We start from the raw sequence: 24,737 nt of genomic DNA, 5'->3' as shown, positions 1-24,737 counted from the left end.
GGCTAGAGTGACTCCAGAAAGGGGTTCAGATGGGGTGGAGGAAGCAGTGCAGAGGCCACTTCCTTGTGACAATCGTGTTTTGTGTGATTGGCCCAGGTGGCCCCACCAGCCCCACATTTCAGACACCAATGGGCCCCATAGAGGGGGTTGTGGCACCCTAGGCACTGCCTCTGATCCACCCCCAACTCCTGTGCTCTGTGCCCAGCCTATGCTGGACATGGACATGTGGAGCTGAATCCGACTCAGTCTCTGCACAGAAGAGCCCCAGTCTGATGGGGGAGGCACAGAGGGACACAAATACATCTGGGCAAGTCCTACAAAATGGGGCAGACCTGGCTGGGAGGCAGTTCCACCACTGACTCCTGCAGTCTGTAGATGTCTTTTTGAGCAATTCTTCTGGGTCAAGACTTGTTCTATTTGCTGGGGTGAAACAGCAGTGAGCAAAACAGAGCTGACAGCATGGTGGGAAGGTTGAGCTCCTCCAGACCATGATGAGAAGTGTTGGTGAGCGGTGGGGAGTGTGGCCGGAAGGCGGATTGTGGGCGCATCATGAGAGGAGGCTTTGCCCAGGCTTAAGGACCTGGAAGGCCTTGAAGGCCAGAACCAGGACTCCAATTGTCCTGCGGGCAATGGGAAGCCATATGGGTGAGGGTGAGGCAGAGTCAGACTTGGGTGTGGAAGAAATGACTCCAGCCATTGTGGGCATCAAGAAAGAGGCACAATGGTCCCGGGAGGAGGCACAGAAGCAGGCGTGGCCACCTGTGCCTGTGTAGGAACTGTGTGAGCATGTGCCTGAGGATGTGTGTGTGTGCATAGGACTGGGGTGTAGAAGTGATAGGAACATGGACGTGTATCTGTGCAAAGACTTCAGTTGTGCATAGGGGTGTATGTGTGTATGATTGTGTAGCCCAGGGCAGCCTGTTAAAAGGAAGGATCTTGAGGTTTGTGGATGAGGGGGAGCAGAGGCTAAGGCCTAGGGTATGCTGGGGCTTGTACTCCCTGGACTTCAGCCCCCGTGAGCCGGCCAGTCTTACACTAGTCCTGGACTAGAATCCTATGAGTTCCCTTCCCCTGAGGGTCATGGGGCCAGCCATCTACTACAGACAAGACAAACATGCATGCAAACCACATGAAAATGGATGAGACCTGTGGCTGACCCACCCCATCGCCACTCATCCCCTGGGCCTGAGTTCACTCAGCCTGTGCCCTTCCTGACCAGAGCTGCTGCCAGGGCTCTGGGAACAGGCCTTGTCCAGCAGGAGCTGAAATCCACATTGTCCCCAGCACCTGTGGCCACATCCTTTCCCTGTGAGGGCTATAGCCACACCTGGAACCATAGCCAGAGGACACACAGAGCTGGATCTGGACTGCTGGCCGTGGGCAGCACCTCTGGCAGGTGGGAATTTGAGCATATACACGTCACATACTTGCACACACATTCACACGTGAAAGCATACTCATGCTATTCCTGGACACTTGTGTATGCACAAAACTGTACACATATACCTGCAGATGTGCATAGACACTCGCATCTGCACACAGACACATGCTTATCTGCGTACACACATGTGCCAACTCCTATAGACACACAGACATATCTGTGTGCACACATATAACGTCAGCTATACCACGGCAGTATCACACACCCTCACAAGGATAGAAACCTGTATTCACGCCCTCTCCCACCCTCACACACATCATGCTTGCAAGCCTGTGTGCAGCCTTACACACATGCACACACAACACAGAGTGGCCTAAGGGTGGCTCACCCCTGCCCAGGTGAATACCCGTGCCCACTCCAGGGCTGAAGTGTTGAGGACAGGGTCTGGATGGAGGCAGAACCCACAGAGATGTCAGCTTCTTGCAGGAAGCATCTTGGATTGTCCCTTCACAGAGCCCTTGAAAGTGGGGCCCTCTTTTAATCCATGTGCTCTAGCCCAGGTCACAGAGAGAGCAAGTCACACACAGCTTCTCCTGAGGGGTCTCCGATACCTGGATCTAGCCCTTGCCCATATCTTTGGGCCTGGTGCCTGTGTAGGTCCATCTGCTCAGAGAGGTCCCTTCTGCCCAGCGAGGCCTGCCTGGATACTGCTTCCCTCCACCTCAGCTTCCTGGGTACTCAAAGAGAAGCAGGCCAACCTCCACACCTGCTGAGAAGTCTGAGGCCAGAGAGGGTCAAAGCCTTGCCTGAGGTCACCCAGCATGTCAGGGAAGGGCTCAAGTTTGAACCTGAGCTTCCAGGGTGGTCTAACCATGGTCTATGGCAATAGGATAGATGCATGTCAGGCAGCAGACAGGCCAGTGGAAACAGGAAACGTGGTTGTGGGGGTTAGGAAAAGACTTACAGTCTTTGGAGGGTCTGTCAGGACCAAGTGTGGGAGACGGAGAGACGGTGCTTCTTTACCAGAGCTCACTGGGCATCACAGGGCTTGCAGCCTGGCTCAACCATGGGGACTCAGGGAAGAATCAGACAGTCCCTACTCTTGAGGGAGGGCTGGGGATATGGGAAGAAGGAAGAGGGCAGAGTAGACTGGGGAGATACCGGTGGGAGCTACTTCTGTTTGGATGGGGGTTTTCTTCCTGTGTCTTGAAAGATCTGACTTTTAAATTTCTTTACCCTCAATACTTGGCATGGAGTACATTCTCAGTAAATATTTATGGCATGAATGAATGAACAAAAGTATGATATTGGCAGGCAGATGTGCCTTTGGAAGGGTATTAAAAATAGGAGGGCAACAGGTTGGGGAAAGGCAAGGAGGTGGAAGAAAAGCCAGAGGTTCGGCCAAGCACGGTGGTGCATGCCTGTAATTCCAGCACTTTGGGAGGCCAAGGCAGGCGGATCACCTGGGGTCAGGAGTTCAAGACCAGTCTAATCAACATGGAGAAACCCAATCTCTACTAAAAAAATACAAACTTAGCCGGGCATGGTGGTGCATGCCTGTAATCCCAGCTACCCGGGAGGCTGAGAGAGGAGAATCACTTGAACCCAGGAGGCAGAGGTTATGGTGGGCCATTGCACTCCAGCCTGGGCAACAAGAGTGAAACTCAATCTCAAAAAAACAAAAAGGAAAAAAAAAAAAGCCACAAGTTCGGGGTACAGCTGAGTCAGGCGTGGCTAGATGGGAAGTGGCAGGAGAAGCAGCAGGAAAAAGTCACTGGGGATGAGCCTTGCATGTTGAACTGACTTTGGATGTTGCCTTGGAGGCCATGCGGAGCACAGTGAAGATTATGAGCAGAGGGTGAACACCGTCAGAGTGAACCTGCCCTAGAGGAGCCTGGGTTACATAGTAGCTACTCGTCCTTGGTGCAGAGAGCACTGGGTTTGGAGTCTAGAGGCCTGGGTCCACATTCCTGTAGTAACCAGCTGTGCCATCTCAGGGTAGCATCTACATTTCTCTGAGCCTCAGTTTCCCTATTTATAAAATGGGGCTAACGCTGTGCCTCCTGAGGCTGTTGGATGGGGCCTGGGTGAGGAAACGTGTTGGCAGCACAAGGTCCCACCAATGAGAGGTGTCATTTTTCTTAGGAACAAGGCAGGGCTGGTGCTTGGACAGGGCCTGAGGCTGAGTGGGTCCAGGACCCAGGCTGACAGCTGAGTCACCTTTTCCAGGCCAAGAGGCCTCTAAGGTGGGGAGACGAAAAGAGTTGACTAGAGGGGCTGGGCTAGGCATTCCTGAGCTGGAGTTGGGAGGAAAGCTGGGGCTGGGGCCGGGCTTCCTGGTGTCTGAGATGGCAGAGGGTACAGACACTGGGATAGTAGGACCCTCAGTCACTGCATTCTTGGGAACAAAAGAGCTGGGAAATCTGATTTCCTTACTTGCCTTTGCTCAAGAACCAAGGAATGTATTTAAGGCACAGTCTGGAGCGAGGTGGCCTGGGTTTGAATTTTGACTATCTGCTAGCTGTGTGACCATGGGCAAGTTACTTAGTCTTTTTGTGCCTCAGTTTTCCTTATCTGTGAAATGTGACTAATAATAGATCCCACCTTATATCATTGTTGAGAAGATGAAACATGAGGCACACAGTGTGTGCTCAATACAGGTGAAAGCCTCTCAGCTCCAGATGTACACACTTGGCCCGTAGGGGCCTGCCCTGGCCCTCACCTCCATGGGACAGAGGTCAGTCCGGGAGGAGATGCATCTACCTAGGGTTCTCTGACCTGGCAGCAAATTAGAATCACCTGGGGATATTTGCAAATATCTGGGAGGGGGGTTCCAGAAGTCAGCATTTAAAATGCTCCCAGGCGATTCTCACATGAGTCAGGGTGAGAACCCAGCACAGGATCACAGAACGTGGAGCTGGAGTGAGGCAGGGATTTATGTGTGGGTGGAGGAGTCCTAGGAGCAGGAGTCGCTCCTAGCTGTAAGAGCTCGGCAAGGCCTCTAAATGTGCCAACTCAACGAGCCCTGGTTGCCCCTCGGGGAGGGCCCTGGCTGGGGAATTTCAGGGATTGTTTGAGAGGGTGTTTGTGAAAGGTCTCTGCATTCTACCAAGCACTGAGAGAAAGCAGTGCGCTTTTTTACTGACTCTAGTGTAATAACACTTCACAGAGGGGGACATGGAGGCCCAGAGAGGCACTGTGGCCTGCTCAGAATCCCACAGCAAGTCTAGGCATACTTAGGACTCAAGCTCTCTGAAGAATGCTTGAATCTGAAAGGTTGACACAGAAAGACTCTGAGTTGAGGGATGCATAGAGCATGCACCAGCGACCCCAGTCATTGAGCTAGAGTTTGAGAGATTCAAGTAAGACTTAAGAAATAACTTCTCAAGAGGTGAGTGCCTGGAATTGGGAGCCCAAGGGACGATGGTGGTGCCGGGCCAGGGGTGGCTGTTGACCATGGTCTGAGGTGGCCTTCCCTGAAGAACAAGTAACTCTGGCCAGTGGCTGTAACACGTACCTCCCGGGCTCCTGTGTCCCACCCAGGCTTGTCCAGAGCCCAGGACTGAGGCAGTGACCCATGCTCAGAATTTACCAAGAGACTTATGCACTGAGCTCAGGCTCAGACCTAGTCCTTCCCGCAGCCCTTACATGGGTCATCCCCTTTTACGGAAGAGAAAACTGAGGTCAAAAATAGGAAGGGGGGCCCTGTGGGGCCAGAACCTGTACACATCTTAGCCCAGGTAATCTTCTCTACAGTGCTAATAAATAGGAAGAATTGCCCCTGTTTTGAAGAGTTGATAAAATATGTTGACTTGGCCCAGATCACTTACTGCACACCTCTAAGTGCCCTGATGTGACTCCCAGGAAAGACACAAAAAAGGTCTACCCAGAGGGATAAGGTAGTAACCAGGGAAGCCCTCCCAGAGGAGGTGGGCCTTCAAATGACCCCTAAATGACAGGCAGGAGGAGAGGATCTGGGAGGATATTGGGGGCGGGGCGGCATGGGCAGAGGCCTGGAGGTGAGAGTGAGTCAGTCACTGATGTGAGAAGAGCAAGAAGTAGAAATGTAAGGAATGGTGGGAGGGGAGTTGGAGCTGGAGAACAAGTGAGGGTTCAGCTGTAGCGGCTCTGGCCCGCCAGGCTGAGGGCCCCGGCTATATTGTGCTGGTGGTAGGGAGCCACTGAGGATGAGTTGGGGAGAGCATGCCAGAGAGTGCCTCAGAAAGAAAGGTTGTAGAAATGCTGGCATGCAGGGCCGCCCCCTGAGCTGGTGGGGTGGCTGGGCTCTGCCAAGGCTATGCGCCAGCTGCCTGGACTGTGTCCAGGACTGGGCACAGTGACTCAACATTGAGGAAATCGCTCCCCAGGGAGAAAGGGCCCCAGTGAATCACCCAACTGAGGTAGGGAGGCTGGGAGGCTGGGAGGCTGGGGGCTCACTGAGTCACTCTTCAAGAGTTAGTGAGGAAAGCTACAGAGAGAGGGGCGGGCAGTGCATGGGCGGGGGGCACATTCAGGTCAGGTCCCAGTGAGCTCTGACGGGGGACTCTGCCTTCTCGCCATTCCCGGGTTTGATCCTTCTGGCGGTCCTGTGAGGGAGATGAGAACACTGAGGCCCAGGAGTGGGGGGAGGGGATGGACCAAGGTCAGGCAGCAAGTCGCTGGCAAAGGCCTAACGAGACCCAAGCACACCCTACAGTCCAGAGCCGTCCCGCCGCCCCAGCCGCTTTCATGACAAGCGGAGGTTAACCGGGTCGGTCCTGGCAGGGAGCTGACCCCGGTTACCTGCTGAACCCCCGCGCGGCCCCTCCGGGTAGCCAGCGACTGAGGCCGGACTGCGCTGCCGCGATGGGACGGCAGGGGGCGCAGGAGCGTCGCCGCTTCCGCAGGCGCCTGAACCAGAAGCCGCTCTGCGGAGAAACGCGCTCACAGCGCGCGGGTCCCACCGCGGAACTGCGGACCGTGTGGCCCTGGGGCCTGCACCCTCTCCGGCTCCGGGGACGCCGACGCAGACCTGCCCGCCCAGGCCTGGGGGCCCAGTGAGGAGCGGCTGCTGTGTGTGCGCTCCGTGTCTGTGCACACGTGTCTCCCTTGCAGATTGGCGACTGCTCCGGGGGCCTGTCCGTCTCGGAGCGACCTCCAACATTCTCCCCACTTCCCCCTGCCTCCTGGGTCCAGGGAGAGGAGCAAGCCCGAGGCTCCTGCGATGTCTGCGGCCCCTGCCCCGCTTCCCCTTCTCCTGCCCTCCCCACCCCACCCCACTGCGCCGGTCTCCGCCTGGGGCTCTGGCCGGGCCGGGGACCCAAAGAGGTGGCGGGAAGACAGGGTGCGATCAGACAGGGTGGGGGCCCTGAGATGCGAGAGAAGTGGCGACTGGGCGAGGGCCAGGGAGCGCAGGCTGAGAGCCGGCTTCCCGGCGGGGTCCCAGCAGCAGGCCAGCTGGAAGGGCCGAGGGAACCCATGGCGGAGGGAGAAGCGGGGTGACGGTGGCGGGGGGGTCCGGTGGGGTCGGAGGATCCGACGGGCCGGGAGGTGCGGTCCGTGGTGGCGGGGGACATAGGCGGGGCTGGGGCGGACACTCGCGGCGAAGCTGTCGCGGACGCGCTGACCGAGCGCAGCGGCCGGGCCGGCGGGCGGGCGGGCGGCTGCGAGCATGGTCCTGGTGCTGCACCACATCCTCATCGCTGTTGTCCAATTCCTCAGGCGGGGCCAGCAGGTCTTCCTCAAGCCGGACGAGCCGCCGCCGCCGCCGCCGCAGCCGCAGCCATGCGCCGACAGCCTGCAGGTAGGGGGGCCCCGCGCTGGGCACCAGGAGAACGGGGTGTCCGGCGAGCGCCGGGCCGGGTCCACCCGCCCCCGAGCTCCCCGAACCTTTCTCAGGGAGGAGACCCCTCCCCTAGTTCCGAATTCTACTCCAGTGCTGGGACGGTAGCGCAGACCAAGAGCCCTTGATGCCCTGGCTCTCAGTCCAAACGTCACCCCAGACTCCGAACTCCATTTGGATCCGGGGCTCCACCCCAAGCACTGAGCTTCCAGTCCACGATGGGACCACAGTGCACACTGAGAGCCCTGCCCAAGCCTCGAACTCCCTTTCCTTAGATTAGTGGGGAACCCTGCCCAAGACTTGGAACCTTCATTATTTATGTAGGACTCCCGGCACACCCAGAACACCTGAACCCCCAGCTGTCCTCCGGGACCCCACCTCAGAGCCAACCTCACCCCAAGTACTGAACCTCCATTCCACAACCTCAACTGGACACCCGCTCAGATTCCCACCCAAACATCTGGACTTCAGTCCTCAGCCTGGACTGGACCCCAGAATCCAAACCCTCCTTCCATCGGGGCTTCACTGGCCTCCTCTGCAGGACCCACTGCCCGATCCCTGCCCTCGCTCCTGCGTTGGAGATCTCGGAGTCTTTACCCTTGTGGGGCCCTCCTCTGGTTTCTCTCTGGGTGCAGCAGTCCCGCTTTATCCTTTGGGCTTCTCCTCTGGGTTCTCTTCAAGTGTTTCTGGGCTCTCTCTCTAATTTGGTCTCTTGCCCCATGTGCCCACCTCTCTTGGTCTGTCTTAGTCGCTCTCCCATTTTCTTTAGGTCTCTATCTTTGCTTTGGGGTCTCTTTCTGTAGTCACCCCTTCCTCTTAAATCTACCTCTGCTTAGCCGTGAGGAGGGGGCAGGCTCAGCGAGCAGGGCTAGTGTTCCTGGGACCTCCCCTGCACCCCATGTTCTCAGGCATGGCATGGTGTGGGCTCAGGTGGAAAGGCCTGAATGTGGAGTGTGCTGCCCTCAGGTGGTGCCCAGGGATCTGAGGCGGTGGGGGGATGACATGGTGGGCACTGGCTTTTGTAACTTATAAAGCCCCTCATCCTTGCTGCCCCAGCCTTGACGGGGGCGGCTGGGGCTTGGGATGGGGAAGCGTAGACTGCAAACTGGCGTCAGTCACCTGCGGTGGGATGTGTCCAGGCTGGATGGATCTAGAGTGTATGTGTTTGTGTGTGTTCCTCTGCGTGTGTAGCACGGCCTGGGTTGCATGTGTTGGGTGTGTCTTGTGTGTCATGTGTGTTGTGCCATGTATGAATGTATCATCGCGAGTGGGATTATTTGTGGGGAGATGAAGGGAAGTGTGAGGATTGTGAGTCTATGGCATTTCGTGCTGTGTGTGGCTGGGGAGGCAGTGTTGTGGCTGTGGAGTGGTAGCTGGGTATATAGCTGTTGTGTGTGGGGAACTTGTGTGTCTATGGCTGTATGGCCGTCATTGTACAGCGGAGTTGTTGCAGGAGCAACTTGCCTATGGGGTTGTATATGTGCTTGTGTATGTAGCTGGCTGTTGTGTGGCCAGGAAGGGCCACTGCAACGGCCTGATGGCTTCCATTGGTTGTCTTGTCAGAGATGAGTTGGGGCAGGGGGTGCTGTGTGTGCCAATGTGTTTGGAGCCTGGGTGGCTGGCTTAGAGTCACTGTGGCACATCCTGGGATTGCTTGGGGAATATAGATATTGGGACCTGAGTGTTGGTGTTTGAGCGTCATGTGTCTGTGTGGTGGCTGCTCCTGCAATTCTGGACAGGAAAGGGTGAAGCGAGGGCTGAGGGGTCTGAGGCGAGGAGCCAGTTGACAAGTATGTGAGATTGTGTGTGTGTTTATGTGGGTGTGTGCCCATGCGTGTACACGTGCATATGGGAGTGGGGTGGGGTGGGAGGAGGCAGTGGGCCAGCAGAGCTGGCTGAGGGACTGTGTGTGCCACAAACGTGTGACATTAGATGTGCACATTATCAATGCAGGTTGTGTCTGCGTGTGTCTCCGTGTCTAGGTGGCGTGTGTGTTGAATTTAATTGGACGCATATGCCTGTGGTTGGGGAGGTGAGAGGTGTGTGAGGTGTGTGGTGGGAGACCGGGTGTGAGTGTGGTGCGAAGTGAGGCTGTGTGAGCTGTGTGACTTTTCAGAGTGAGGTGCGGGTTATGTGATCTTTTCTCCCCGTGAGCTGTGTGTGCGTGCTGAGGAGGGGCGGGAGTGGCCAGTGAGTGAGCGGTGTGTGTGTTGGGTTGTTGAGGACTATAGAATGTGCTGCGGTGGGAGTGTGTGCATGAGGTGTGTGTGAGGAGTGAATTCTGTAACATTTGGGGCGTGTGGAATATAGCAGGTGTCCCATAAATGTCTGTGGAGTGACGCATGTGTGCAGGAGGGCTTGGCTGCCATCCTGTCCTTGCTCCCCTCCTGATCAGGTCCCTAGAGATGCCCTGGAATGTTCTCCCATGCCCCCCCAGCCCCAGCTGCCCCTACCCTTTGCCCTTCATCCTCCTTGCCATGACCAAGGCCTTTGTTTTGGGTTTCCGGCAGAGCAGGCGCTGGACAGGCGGGCGGCAGGCGATGTCACAGTCTGGGAACCTTTGTTCTTTTCCTCTCAGTTTGACTGGTGTTTGGGGCCCCGGTTTGGAGGAGGGTGTGGAGAGGATGCACGTGGCAGCAAGGTCACTGTGTTTACTATACCTCTCGTGCTCCCCTGAGGGGAGGCTACGGCTCGGGCAGCGAGGCCTGGGTGGTGTCTTTGGCGGTTCCTCTTGGTGTAAGAACAGCTTGGGCTGGGCTTAGAGTTTGCCAGTCGTGTAGTCTTTGTCCATGGTGGCCCAGCGTCCTTCCTGGCTTGTGTCAGCGGCGCTGAGCAGCCAAGCACCCCCCTCTCCAGGTGCACCTCCCCTTGCCCCTTCTCTGTGTGGCTGCAGGAAACCTGATGGAGGAAACCAGGAAGACCTTGATGTAGCTCTGTCTGTGTTCACCCCACATCTGATGGAGGAGAAATAGTCCCTGTCCTCACAGAGACACTTATCTATAAGGAGAGAGCTGGTCACACCTTTGGGACCCTCTAGTCTGATGAGGGAGATGCAGTGTATAGGACAGAGGTTATACCTTCCAGAGAGAGCTGTGGGAAAACCCTAACTGGGCCGCCTCCCAGCAGCTGCCTGAGGGAAGAAACATCCAAGACTCCTTGAGATGGAAGGTACGGGGAAGTCCAAGGCAGTCTGGGAAGGGGGCTGGGGTCAACGCTGCAGTGTCACTTTCCAGAAGGTTCTCTGAAATGAATAGGCTTGAGCTGGGCCCTGAAGGGGGTGTTGGGGTGGGCAGAGAAATGCAGCCTGGGACTGAGGAAGGTCTGGCCTGACTGGTAAAAGGGATCTTGAAGGCAACTGGCCGTTCCCCAGGTAACACTGTCTGGCTTTGGGTGGCCATCCCTGGGCCTCCAGCCTTCTCAAGCTTTCATGGTTCCTTTTCTGTCCCATTGTCTCTGGCTGGAACTATCTTCATTGTCACTGACATTGTCATTGTCATCATCTTTTATGCAATTCTTTCCAAAGTCCAAGGTCCTTTCACAAATGTCTCATTTAACAGATAACTTATACAATTGTCTAAAAGCCTTTATGGAGCACCTGCTGTGTACCAGGCAGACATAGTTTTAAGTGCTAGGGTCATGGTGGTGACCAAACTGGCCTCATGGAGCTCCTACCTTCTGTGTTCAGCCACGCTGTCAGTCGGCCTCCCTTCTGTGTTCCTTCAGTCTGGGGCACCTGGTTCTGTGGGGCTCCGCATGTGTACCCTCTGGTCTGGGGTCTGGCTCCTGCCAGAATGGGAGCTCTGCAGAGGCTGGGCCCGGGTCTCTCCTCTATCCATCATGTGTGTCCTGAGCTGGGTCTGGCAGAGTCCAGATGCTCACATCTATCATCAGATGAATGGAACTGCCCTGCAGGGTTGGCAGCCCAGCTCCATCTAGGGAAACCGGGGCCCAGTGGATGAGGGGACTCAAGGCAGCATCCTCATCAGGCCCTTCTCTCACCAGTAGCTCCAGAGACCAAGAGAGTTCAGGTGACTGGTCCAGGTCTCACAGCAGGGTGGCAGGTGTCAGAATACAGCACTTCTTGCTGCCAGGCTGGGTTCTAGCTCCAGCACCATGCTGCTCTCTGGCTGGCCTCCATGCTGCCTGCGGCGGGCAAACGATTATTAATGACCCCCCTGGCAAGGAGACAGGAAATGTTTCCCAGCCACAGCTGGGGACTTGCTCCCTGCCAGCCCTAGCTATCCATGCCCGACCTGACCATGGCATTGGCACTGAGATGTTATCTTCATTCTGCCTCAGTCATCTTTTGCTTCTTCTGTCCATCCCCCACCTCCCTGATCTTGACATCCTAAGGGTAAATGACAAGAAGGGACAGAGCTTTCTTTTCTGTATCCCTGTCCCTCAGCACTTTCTCCAACCTGACTCATCTCTACCTTCTTCCTTGTCCCACACCAGCCAGAAGTAGCTCTTCCTCCAGGAGGGCTTCTCTGAATGCACAGCCAGCTCCTCCAGTGGCCCCTCCCCAGGCTGGAGGCACTGAGTCCCCTCATTGCAGACTCTAGTCCTCCACTGATGGTTTGCTGTGATGGTTTGCCAGTCCTAGGGCTGGCCTGGGCACTTCCTGCAGCCTGTCCCCAGTTGCTGGCTTAGACTGACATGTGGAGGGTCTTCCCAGATGCCATCTCCAGGAAGCCCCCAGCTCCACCCAGCCCAGGGATTCTTTTTTTTTTTTTTTTTTTTTGGGACGGAGTTTTGCTCTTGTTACCCAGGCTGGAGTGCAATGGCGCGATCTCGGCTCACCGCAACCTCCGCCTCCTGGGTTCAGGCAATTCTCCTGCCTCAGCCTCCTGAGTAGATGGGATTACAGGCACGCGCCACCATGCCCAGCTAATTTTTTGTATTTTTAGTAGAGACGGGGTTTCACCATGTTGACCAGGATGGTCTCGATATCTTGACCTTGTGATCCACCTGCCTCGGCCTCCCAAAGTGCTGGGATTACAGGCTTGAGCCACTGTGCCCGGCCGGGATTCTTACCTCCTTTGAGCACCCCGCCCTTCCTGTCTGAGTCACACATGTGTACTTCCAGGACTTCCTAGGTGGATATTAGTGAAGGCCTGCTGTGTGCCCAGCAGAGAGGGTGGGAAGAGATGAGCAAGATGCAGGACTTAAAATTCCCATACCTTCCCCCAAGCCTGAGAAATGTTGCATCAGCCCCGTAGCAGGTGGCACAGACCTAGGTACTAGGGCTGGGGGCTGGGGGCAGGGAGGCAGGGAGTGATGATGGTAGAGTGTGAGGGGAGGGCAAAGAGGGAGATAAACTCAGGGGCCATGGTGATATAAATGAGGGACCCCTAATGCAGCCCAGTGTGGGAGTGAGGAGCACGTTGGGGAGCTTCCAGGAGGAAACAAATCTAAACTGAGAGCCAAGGGTCAAGCCAGGAGAAAGATCTGGACCGAGGGGAGAGAATGATTACTGTGAAGGTTTGTTGGTGGCAGACAGGGGAAGGAGAGCCTGTGGCAGCGCCACTCCGTGGAGCAGGCCTCTGGGTGCCAGGTGGCTGGGCCCCGGGGATGAGGACTGGTAAAGCTGGCCCAGCCAGATCGTGCAGGACTTGTAAGCCATGTTAAGGACTTTGGACATGTTCTGGAGGGAAACTGACTCTGGGGGAAGAGTTGAGAGAAGGGATGTGACAGATCAGATCTGCATGTTCGGGAGCTCTCTGGACCATGAGGTGGAGACTGAGAGGGAGGCTGGTGTGGTCCAGGCAAGGGGGGTGGTGATGAGGCCTGGACAGGGAAATGGCTGAACAATGGACAGGAGGGCTGGTGGAAGGAGCTGGCCAGCTGTGGAGGTGAAGGGGAAGGGAGAAGAATGCTGCCCCACTCAGGTGTCTGGGTGGGTTTTGTGCAGTCTCTGAGAGGTATAGGAGGATAGACAGGGGTTAGTGGCAGATGCCTGGGCCTGTGTCAGGGCGCTTTAAGGACCAACAGGTTTCAGAAAAGCCTCCAAGGAGGTCCTGAGCTTTGAAGCTAAAGGGAGACTGAAGCCCACTCAGGGCTGCTGCAGCCTCACCTGTAACATGGGGAACTCAGGATCTGCCCCGGGCAAAGAGTGTTCAGAATTCAATAATCAAAACAACCTGTGAAATGTAATACTTAATAAAATTCAAATCCAAAAATGTCTGAGTATATTCCAAAATGAGTAAAAATGTAAATTTATGAAAATGCTAAACATACGTGATTGTTCTAATGTAAATTGTAAGCCTCAGCTGCTTCCCCTAAACTTTGGATCCGGCTCCCTTGAAGCTGCTGCCTCTGATGTGGCTACCCCCTGCAGCTCCAGGACCTTCCTGTTCAGCTCCCTGGAGAGGAGCCGGCAGGGCCCCTCCTCTGCGGAGCCTGTACTCTGGCTGGTGGCTTCAGGGGGCAGGCATTCCGCCTTTCCTGTCCCCCACCCTAAGGGAGTTGGCCTTGCATGCCTCCTATCCGTGGCTGCCTCTATTAGGGGCTGTCACTGGGAGACAGGCAGGGCATGTGAGTTGCAGGAGCTGAGGGTAAGAGGGGCTGAGAGCTTGTGGGATGGACGGGGAGCAGGAAGGTAGGGTGGCCAGAAGAATGGAGAGAGCCGGGAGTGAGAGCAAAGGGGCACAGGCAGAGCTGAAGCGCAGTATCACCTCAACATAAATACTGGTATTTCAGAATAGAATAGCGCTGCCGTTTCCCGAAGCATCAGAATACTGAGGTCCGATCTTGCAATCTCTAAGTTGCATTCCTGGGCGCCAGCTCTCTGGTATTCTTGCACAAGACCATTTTCTGGGCTGCATTTTCTCACTTGCAAAAGGAGGAAGTTGAGGGTCAATAAATCCAAGGGGTATATGAGCTCTAGCTCAGGAGTGTAGGATTTGGAGAATCTGGAATTGTCAGTTTATGGGGCTCTAACTGGGACACTTCTAGCATTCCTTGACTCTCAGCTCCCAGCCAGGGCTGTGTGGATGCGTGGTTGTGTGATTCCGACATTCTGTGACTTTAAGATGCTGAGGCTCTAGGAGCTGGAGATACGGACATTCTGTGAATATAGGATTCTAGGATTTGATGGTTTGATGATTCAATGATTCTAAATGGGGCTGCTGGGAAGAGCTGCAACCACCTGCCTTGTTAATGTCAATGTTCAGTTATTAAAAACATAACAAGAAGCAAGGGAGACAGATAGCTCAGGATGGTGGGCGCTCCCTCCACCCGCAGGGAGGGAGAACAGGACAGGCTGGGCTGGCATTAGTGGAGAACGGAGACCTTTTCAACCTGGATCACACAGGCTATCCTCCTGTCACAACAGAATTGGTGTGTGTACATTCAAGAGATCTGCCACTCCCAAAGCTCTCAGGGTAAGGGGGTCATTTCCTTTAATACTGGCCTCTATTCCTTAACCATTTCAGAATGTGGTGGAGAGAGGAGAAACTGACCTTTCCTCCCAGCCCCCAAAGTCTCTGGGTAGAAATGGCAGCAGTGGAGGAAGGAGAGGCGTGCTTACCCCCGCCCGTTCCCTGACAGCCTGATGGGGAAACAGGACATGAATACTTCCTGGACACAAACATGGAAACGCATGAACCGCCTGCAAATTCCCCATGTCCAAAGGCCTCAGACAAGGGCAGAAGCCAAGACAGCCAGTGAGGTCCCATCAGCATGCCCTGAGTACAGGCTGAGAAGGGAAGACCCTGTCCTTGCCCTGAGGGTGGCAGTGAGAAGGGGTCAAGGAAGGGAGTCCCAGGTCAGGGACTGGAAGTGCTGGCAGGTCCTCCCCTGTGTGCGAGGCCACAGCCCAGTCATCCAGTGCTTTGCTGCCTCCTGGGTCCTTCCTATGGCCTCAGCACCCAGGCCAGAGTTTGGGAGGGGTCCAGGCTGCAGGGGAGGGTTTCCTTCTAGAATGTCCACCCCTTTGGGTCCTTGGAAGCCCAGTACAGCTGCATGGGTCCAAAGGCTTCCCTGCCTGGTAGGTTCGCAGACCAAAGCTGGCCCTGGTCACACGCACAATGGGGCCTTAAATTAGGCTTCCTGATTCCCAGTCCTGGGTGTTCCTCATTGCCCACAGCCTCCCCCACTTTCCCTGGGATACCTGAGGAGCAGGCTTGGGCGGGGGACTCAGGTTAGGGAGTGGAACCTCTGTTCCTCACCCCTCCGTCTTCCTCCTCCCGCAGGACAGAAGCAGGTGTGGTGGTGACAGCTGCCCCCAGTCCTCCACAAGGCTCCATTGTCCCTGGCAGGGAGCCTCTCCCCAGCCGCAGGCTGCAGTGTGCCTCCCCAGGCCCTCCTGTCTTTACTCTGCCACCTTCTCCCTCCTGCTGCCCTTCCCTTGTCTCATCTCTGCTTGCCCTAGGGCCCTCCCCATCCCTGTGAGGTTTCTGTCTCTGGCTTTCTCTGGATTTAAGCCTCTCTCCAATGAAAGTTAGATTTGGAAGGGCCCTAGGGGATCACCAAGTCCAACCCTTTTATTCTTCAGATGAGGAGACCAGCTCAGAGAGGGGCAGGTCCTGTCCAAAGCTGCACAGTAGGCTGGGGCAGAGCCCAGTGCTATGCTCGCTTCCACGCTGGGCCATGGGTGCACACTGCCCTTGGCATCAGGCATCCAGGGTTTGAGATCTGACTGTGATGATCAGCGTTTAAGCACACAGGCACCTACAGAAACTTGGGGTGGGGGGATCTTTTCTCCTCAGCCGTTTTCCACAGCCCCGAGCTGCTCTCTCTTCCCCTTCTTTGCCCAACTCCTCTCTTTCACTATCCCTGCTGTCTGCTGACCCCTGCCTCTGGCAGACACTGTACTTGGGACACAGACTAGAGCTCAGGCCTCAGTGACTAAGATGTGCACCCATGTGCCCAGACACAGACACACAGACTGTACAAGTGTATCATGGGATCTATAAATCCCAGCTGAAAACTGATCAGACCACCAGGAGGCCACTCTGGAACCCAGTGTCCTCTTCCTGTCAGGGCTCACATACCTCCTCCAGGAAGCCCCTTAGGATCGCTGAATACTGTTTCTGTCCAACTAGCCCCTTTGTGACAGCTGAGCGCTGTGAGCCTAGGTTCCTTCTCTGTGACCCTAGGTTCCTTCTCTGTGACCCAAAGGGTAAGACTGAGTCCCCCATTGAGTCCTGGGGCCACTCCTTCAGTGTTTCCAGGAGGGGCTCAGCTTCCTGTCGCTGGGTGGGGAGAGCCCTGAGGTCCTCACAGGACATGGGACAATGGGGAGGCGGTGACAGATGAGAGGCTGAGTCTTCCCTAAAGCAGACTCCACCCTCCCCTGACCTCCCTGGCTGGTGGCTTGGACACAGCCCTGGCCTGTTGGCCCCTTAGGACTAGGGTCCTGGTGTGACCCCACAGTGCAGAGGTCTGGGAATCAAAGCCCTGATTTTCTCTAACTGGCGGCTGTGGAGGCCAGGCCTCCAGGACACCGGTAGGCTATTCGCGGGTTGGTGCAGATTCCAGCGTCTGGGAGGGGTGAGCTGGGCTTCTCTGGCCTTGGGGGGCCTGTGTGGGGGAAGCGGGAGAGTGGTGAACACAGGCTGGGGTGGGATTACGGGGAGCTGGGAATACCTAGCTGAGACTCCCTCCTCCTAGCCACTTTCCCCACACTTGAAATTGGCTGGAGAGGGAACCAGAAGGTGGGTGGGGTTGGGAAGGGACAGGAGCCAACAGCCAGCCTCTGGGCAGTGCCTCTGCTGGGCTAGGGGGCAGGAACCTGTCCTGGGAGTGGTGGGAGGCCTGACAGGGGAGTGAGATTCTCCAATGAAATTGGCATTCGCTCCTCTTAGGGGAGGGGAGGGGGCCGTCTCCAGGCTGCTCAGCAGGTAGCCCATCTGGATGTGGGTAGAAAAGAAAACTCGGGCTTTGTGGATTAAAGGGATGGCCCTGGGGTCAGGCACTTATATCGACCCTCGTCATTTCCTCTGCGGATGCGGCTAGGTGAGTGGGGTCGTTGCACAGAGGGAAGGAACAGGCCAGGGCCAATGCGTACCAGGCCTACAGGAGAGTCAGGCACATGGACGACCTCATCACACCCTGGCTGCAGTCAGCCCCTCATAGAGGCCCAACCACACGCCACTGTCACTGCGGGAGCTGGCCACACCCAGACCATCACCCCACACACAGACCCAGTCTCCCTAGATGACACTCAGACCCAGCTGCAGGCATACCCAACTGCAGGACGCAGGGACATGTGGGACAACCAGACACCCTGCCACAGCCACACTGCCAGCCTCCGCACACCAGGTGCAGCTCCGGTCACCCCTACGGTCAACCCAAGGAGAGCCAGAGATTCCAGCAGTCATGGGAGGCATCCAGTGCCCAGGCGAGAAGAGGGGGACACCAACAGGGAACCCAGAACCTCCCCCATGCCAGACTGCCCTCCCCACAGCTCACAGAAGGAGCGCCTCAGGCTGTTTATTTCCTAGCAGGGACTAGCAGGGATGGGTGTCTCATCCCCCTCCCCCTCCCGGTCCCCACCACACGATTCTGAAGCTGCCAAATCAAATCAGCCCCTGCACCCGCGCCAGGCTGGCATGGCGGCCAGCAGCTGACGGGAACGAAGCCAGGCTCAGAATATCCCGCCGCCTGTCCGATGCCTGGGTAGGCTTGCTGGGTGGGGGTGGGGAGGGGCAGGAGCCTGGCAGCCGGGCCCTGGGCAGTGCTTCTGCGAGAGGCTGGGGGTTCAGAATGCCGAGGGGTAGTGGGCTTCTGGAGAATGAGTGAACAGGTCCCTGTGGTATCTCCAGGCTGCTGTGGCAATGTCTCCACTGCCAGCATTCAGTGAGCTATGGAAATGGTACTGGTGGGATACAGGTTGGGGGTCTGATCCAGTCCAGATGACTGGGCACTGGGCTGGGGTGGGGGCTCCCACATGCGCTCACATTCATTCTGGGCTCACAGCGCCCAGGCTGGAAGCCCCTTGGTTGTCTGTGAGTAAAGACCCAACTCACTGTGGAGGCCCAGTGACTATGTGAGGTGGACATTACTGATCCCATTTTACAGATAGGGAAACTGAGGCTTAGAGAGGGCTAGTGGAGTTCCCTAGAGAGAAGCAGAAGTGGAGGAGGCCTCAGAAAGGGTAAAGAGGTGGTCATTTTCACTCCTTAGGAGTCCTAGGTGTAAAGAAGGAACATGGCTCTGTTCTCAGAGTCAAGGAACAGAGGATACAGCAGAGCCAGAGGTGCCCATGGGAAGCAGAGAACAAGGAGGGTGTCTAGGGAGAGAGCTGGGTGCAACCAGGCAAGGCTCCCTGGAGGAGGGGGCCATCCATGGGCTTGCTGGGGACTGATGGGGGGCAGGCTGGGGAGAAGGGGAGAAGGCCTGGCCAGCCTCAGCCCCTGACCTTCTTGTCTTTGCAGCCAGCCTGGACCCCCTTGCAAAGGAGCCAGGACCCCCAGGGAGTAGAGACGACCGACTGGAGGTGAGAGCTCAGTGGAGGGAGAAGTGGGTGGGCTTGAGGGGGTGGGGCACAGACTGCAGATCAGTCTGTGTGGTGCCCTCCCCCTTGGGAGGACGGGGAGGCTGGAGTCGCATCCCAGCCCCAGCCCTCCAGATTAGGATCACCCCCATATCAAGACCATCTCCCCTCGCCCTATATATCCCCAACCTGGAAGTCCTCCAACAAGGCTTCCTCCTCTCAACTCACCTGGGAATCACTCCAGACTCCTTCCTTGTCCTCCCCACCTTCACCCAACAATTCCCTGCTGATTCTCTGCCCTGAGTATTTCCCAAGTTCCTCTCCTCCTCCATTCCGCCGCCTGCTTGGGTCCAAGCTCCTTCATCTTTCCCTTGGGCCACTCACTGGCTGCCTGCTTTCAGCTTCCCCCATCCTCCACGTGCCACCAGGAGGCTCTTTCTAATGCACAGACCTGAACTTGTCACTCTCTCGCCCCAGAATCCTCCATGCTCCCCATTCCTATGTCCCTTTTGCAACTCCAGCCTGGCTACTGCCCCCCTTCATCTATTCCTGCCTCCCCCAAACCACTCCCGCTGGCCTCTTTCCCACTCAGCTTCCTAAATTCTTCGGGGATCAGCTCTAGCCTCCTCTCCTCTGGGAAGTCCTCCCTACCCCTTGACCACGGGACCAAGCTCGCTCACGCTCCCTCCTCTGAGCTCTCGTGCCCTGGCAGTCAGATGCCGGGGCACTCTGCTGTCTGTCGCCCACCGTGCTGTGCCGTGAGCACCCTGTTTTCTCTATCATGTGACTCTGTGTGTCTGGCTTGTCGTCTTCTCTGCACTGTGAACTCCTTGAGCCTGGGCACTGCGCTTTCTTTATTCCTGAACCTTCTACCACCCTTGGGTGGGTACTGGTGCAGGGCTCAGCCAGTGCATTTCTTTCCCTGTGAGGGGTGCCATCCCCAACCCCTAACATGCCTTTGGGGTGCCTCATAGGAATCTTCAGTGCTCGAAGGGGCCTTGACGAGCACACAAGGTGGGGTGCTGATGTTGAAGATAGGCATAGAGGAGTGTGTCTGTGTGTGTGTGTATGTGTGTATGTTGTGAACTGGACCCACAGCCAGAACAGCATGAGTCTGCCCAGGCCCAGCAGAGCCGGGGAGGAAGATGCTGCTTGTATCAGCCCTCCTGTGTGCCAGGAGCTTTCCACACCTCCCTTGTTTAATTCTTACTGTACCCCTATGAGGCAGCGACTGCTATGATTCCTGTTTCACATTTGGGGAAGCTGAGGCCCAGTGGGGTCATGCCGCGAGTGAATTGGGACACAGCTGACAGTGGAGCCCAGATGTGTCCCAGGCTCGAGGCTCACTCTTTCCCATCTTACTAAGATGGGAATGAAGGTGCCCACACAGGGCCTGGTACGCAGAAGGGGCTCAGCACAGGTTCCCTGCTGGGACACAGGGCCAAGACCTGAGAATGTGTTTCCAAGTGGGGCTGGGCCCTGCTGCTGGGAGTTGGCAGAGGGAGACGGGAGGGGAGGGCCTGGAAAACCATTATTAATTTATTTACTGCCATGGCATTCCCCATGGGGCGGGGCTCCCCCCAGAGCTGGGACAGATGGTGTTCCTGGGAGCCTGCAGTGTCTCAGCAGCCTCGGCCACCTGCCAGGAAAGACTAGATTTGTCATCCACTCAGGGAGCCTTGAGAGGAGGGGGCTTTGGCAAAGCTGAGACCCTCCTGGGCAACAGGGGCTGTGCCCAAGGGAAGGAGTTGGCTCCAGCCTCCCTGCTTATGCCTCTGGAGCAGCCCCCTCTGCCTAGGCCATTGAGTTGCCCTCTGCAGGTTCAAGTTCTGCCCCTTGCTCAGCTCCACTAGCCTCATCCTTCCCCTGAGGCTGCCCTGGGTAGGCCTCACCTGCTCCTACCCCTGTATTCTCTCTGCCTTTCTTTGGGCTGGGTCCTGCTGCCTCCTCCTTCTGACCAAGGATCTTGGGCCATGAGCTCCTCAGCTCTCAGCTCTGTCCTGACCCCATCCCCACACCTGTCCCAAAGACAGTTTGTGTCTGCCTGGACTCCTGGCAGGGCCTGCTGTATTTCTGGGTTCTGCCAGCACCCTACCCGAGTGCCCAGGCCCATGCTCAGCCCTGCTGTGGAGAGATGGGCTGCCTGCGGGGACGCCCCTGACATCGGGAGAGCAGGACTGGAGAGAGTGGGGACCTGAGGGCATTGCTCAGACCATAGGGACAACTGGAGGGAAAAGGAGCTGGGGAGCCTGAGGAGGGTCCTTCCTGTCAGGGTGGAGGCTGGGAAGCCAAGATGGCCTCATGTAGTGGACAAACCACAGGGTCAGATGAGCATGGGTTCAAGTCGCAGCTCCCTTGCTTCCTAGGTGTGTGGCCTTGTGCCTGTCACTTAACCAGCCCGAGCATCAGTCTCCTCACCTGCCAGGCAGGGATAAGAACCTCTGTCATTCTGGGACATAATCACTGTTATTTGACATTAGCACAACAGAGCTGTTGGGAAGTTACAAAGACTGTATGTGTGGGATGCCCGGCCCAGGCCTGGCTCATGGCAGGTCCTTGGGGAGAGCTAGCCTCCTCCCTGTTTCCCTCGAGGGTGCCATCCTTGGAGCCAGGACTAGGCTGTACCCCCATGAGACAGAGTGCTCTGCAGGGCTGGGCTGAGGCTTATGGAAGTTCTATGGGCATGGCATGCTCTCCTGGCACTGGCTGGGCGGCAGCCAAGAAAGCAGAGCTGCCAGCACCCATCCCTGCCCAGAAGGCGTGTGTTCAGCACACCCTCCTGAGATGGTTCCCTGGCCCCTGTGCCAGCAGCTGGCTTGGAGGAGGGGCTCTTGGCATCCTCCTTCAGGGCCAGGCTCCGCATTGTTACTGTCTCTCTGGAAGTCGGGGCTGAGGCAGTTCAAGTTGGTGAACTGAGCATGCTGAGCAATGCCCTCTTTGTGATGGCCCTCAGGGCCCAGATGGGGGCTTAGGAGCCCTAGCTGGGGCGGGGGAATGGGGAGGGGCGACGTGGATGAGGGCACTGGCGTCCAGATTAAATACCGAAATGCACCACCCAACACCAGCTCCTCTATTGTTGCCCTTGGGACAAAGACCACACCCCTTGGCAGGGCATTGCTGGCCTTGCCTGCTGGGTACCCTCATGCCCCCTCGTGTCCCCTCATGCCCCGAGACAGCCAGCACTCCCGCCACATGGTTGTGCTCACTCCCAGCACACAGCAGCTCCTCCCACCTCCTGCCTTCGCTCACAGTGACCACCTGTCTGGAAGGCCTTCCTTTCTTTCTCCACCTACTCTCTTTTCAAGGCCCAGATGAAATGACGCCTCCTCTGTGAAGTTCTCTCAGACTGGAAGTTCCCTCCACCTCAGGCCGAGCCAGTGTCCTCCCTTCCCCAGGCACCCACAGTCCCCATTTCTCTGAGCCCACTGTTGGGAAACCTGTTACCCCACGTGGTACTGTGGGTAATGTATCCTTCCCCATGGGAGCGTGAACACCCAGGAGGCAGAGACTGAGGCTGAGTCTCCTTTGTCTCTTTTGGGCCCATGTGGTACCTGGTATAGGCCTAGTATACAGTAGGTGCTCAATAAATACTTCTTGAATGAACAAGAGTGGCTGTGAGTAGGACTGGAGTAGTTCCAAGAAGGGGCAACCTTGGAGACCTGGAGGAGGCAACCTTGGAACTTTGAAGGATGGAGAAGGTCAAGGCCACCGACGGAAGAAGCCAGAGATCAGCTAGGCAGTCAGAGAGGTCCATGTCATCAGCTGCTGACAGCATCCACTGAGGACAATCAGGACAAGAGCAGACTGGGAACAAGCAGACAGAGGAGTCTGGAACAAGGACTCAGCCCCAGAGGGGGCTGCAGGAGGCTGGCTCATGCTCAGAGCCTGGCTCCAAAACATTCTGCCCCTGAGTCCTGGGCTGAGGAAGGCTTGGTGCCAGAGTCAGGGTGAGGCTGAGGCCACCAGCGGTGAATATGTGGCCCCAGCTGTGGGGGTAGCGCTAGGCAGGGGCGGGAGCCAGGTTGGAGGGGGTATTGCCATTGCCACTGGGGGTGGAGCAGGGCTTCGCTGGGGAAGGAGCAGCTTGTGTGAGAGTATGGGCAGGAGTGGGAGGGAGAAGGCTCCCAGTACAGGAGCACAGCTTACCAGCAAGGAGCCCTGGGTGAGGCTGGAGGTGGCCCTGCAGGCAGCACTTTTCAGGCCGCTGTCTAACATTCCTGAGCCAGAGCTCCTAACTGCCAGGTGTGCTGCTTTCTCCTGGATTCTGCACATCAGGAGCCAGTGGCCTCTGTGATGCCCCATGGCCCCGAGGGGGCGGCTGCCAACAAGTTGGCCATAGCATCTGGCATCCATGGGGGCCCTGAGGCCCTGTCATCTGTCTGTGCCCACCTGTCGGTCTGCACAGGCCCAGGGCGTGCAGGGACCTGGGGCCAGGGAGGTGGTTGGAGCTGCCACTCCAGCCTGTCTCTCTGCCTGCCCATCCACTGTCCACACCCCTGGCTGACTGCGTAAAGGGAGAGATGGGCATCGCAGGTCCTGCCATCTGAGAAGCCTAGTCTGAAGGAAGATGCATTAAGCACCAGGAACTTATACCCAGAGAAGATACACACTGAGCTAGGGGAGGCTTGCAGGCAGGCCTAGGCCCAGGGAGGGCCAGCCTCCTCCAGAGCCTGGAGTTGAGACTCAGAGAAAGGCAGGGCTGGCTCAGAGGCGCAGGCAAGTCAGAGGCAGTGCCCAGGCCAGAAGCTGCAGCCCGGGGCTGAGGTTCCTCCAGCCGGCCCCGCCCCCACCGTCCTGCCTGGCCCTTGGCTGTAAACACTGAGAGAACAAGTTCCGTTTCCCGGGAAATATTTATCTCAGGCTGTGTGAGGAGCGTGTGCGCTGGCCTCCATGTGTCCTTCCTGCAGGCTGGCCGGGGCAGGAGAGGGGGCTTGACCGGGCCCTGGTTGGGGCAGTCCATGAGGCCAGGAGGGAAGGGCGTGCCAGAGGCCGCTGCCTAGAGCCTGAGTCCGAGTGCTGGCCGAGTGCTGGAGAGGTGGGAGCAGATGGGAGAGAAGCCTGTTTTCTCCAAATCCCACAAATGCCCTCTGCCTCTCTCACATTCCTTTCTTCTTCCTGGTCCATCCTGTCTCCTCCAGGTTCCGGCCTCCAGCCTGGTGTCCCCTCCTCAGGCTACCTTTTCCTCCTCCTCCTCCCTGCTTCCCGGCTCTCAGCCGCTTCCTCTGGGAAGTCTTCCTCAACTTTAAACCTCGAACTCTTGTCCTCTGCCTTCCCCTTCCCCCTCCTCAGGCTTCCAGCAGCTTCACATGGAGCCCCGTAGAGCAGCATCGGGCTGGTCCTGTCCGCAGTGGCTCAGCTGCTGTAGCAGCTTTGTACAGGCTGTCCTGGAGCCCTGTTCTGGGAAGCACAGGCCTGGGCACCCTGGGGGTGGCGCGAGTCCTGGAGCTCGTCTCCTGTGTCCATCCACTAAAGCCAGCACCAGTGCAGACACATGGGGGCTCCAGGTTGGTGGACTGGGGGAGGGTGGACAGCCCCATGGATCCAGCCCAAATTGGAGTAGGGAGGCAGAGGGCCCAGGGTTCCTGCTGGCCAGCGCCTGGGCTTAGGGCTGTGTATCCCAGACAGGCCAGGCCTGCCGGGGGCCCTGACAACAGGAAATCCTTGAAGGAACAAGCAGAGGCTGAGGACTCTGAGCACAACAACAGGAAACAGCCGTGACACGGGGCAACAGCCCTGGTGACTGTGCCCAGTGGGGTGGGGACGAGGAGCCGAGCTTGTGGAACCCAGGGTTATACCAAGAGGGACACAGAGACACTGTGGGACGGGGCATTCTGCACATGTGGGACGGAGCTTATGAGGTGTGATACCGAGTGTGCGACCATGATCACGGGGTACTGTGTGGAGTGCGGGTGACTCACTGAGTATGTGACACTGGGTACGAGGCACTCTGTGACAGCAGATGTGTACACAGTGGCTGTGCCACCAAGTATGTGACACTGTGACACTGTGTGATGTTGATTATGTGATGCTGATACTAAGTGTGTGACATTGCACATTGCCTGTACCACGTGTGTCATATTGAAAGTGACAATGGGTGC

General features: G+C 57.0%; 1 protein-coding gene across 4 annotated transcripts in view; it reads left to right on the top strand.

Annotated features, from left to right (window-relative positions):
- The window catches only part of PDE2A (phosphodiesterase 2A), a 100,184-nt gene that overhangs the window by 25,248 nt on the left and 50,199 nt on the right, over positions 1-24,737 (top strand). Inside the window, exons 2-3 of one of the 4 annotated variants that reach the window (XM_017533097.2) lie at positions 7,082-7,163; positions 18,581-18,642. In XM_017533097.2, coding sequence (XP_017388586.1) covers positions 7,145-7,163; positions 18,581-18,642 — 81 coding nt within the window. In that variant the 5' untranslated portion in view covers positions 7,082-7,144. Of the gene's footprint in view, positions 1-6,970; positions 7,164-17,134; positions 17,160-18,580; positions 18,643-24,737 lie in introns of those variants that run through there. The other 3 variants (XM_017533096.2, XM_017533098.2, XM_017533095.2) reach the window with 3 other exon arrangements.

Source organism: Cebus imitator, unplaced genomic scaffold (assembly GCF_001604975.1).
Source record: "Cebus imitator isolate Cc_AM_T3 unplaced genomic scaffold, Cebus_imitator-1.0 Scaffold79, whole genome shotgun sequence".
Lineage (NCBI taxonomy): Eukaryota > Metazoa > Chordata > Mammalia > Primates > Cebidae > Cebus > Cebus imitator.
The sequence above is the reverse complement of the archived record's forward strand: the minus strand, read 5'-3'. Positions and strand labels throughout refer to the sequence as shown.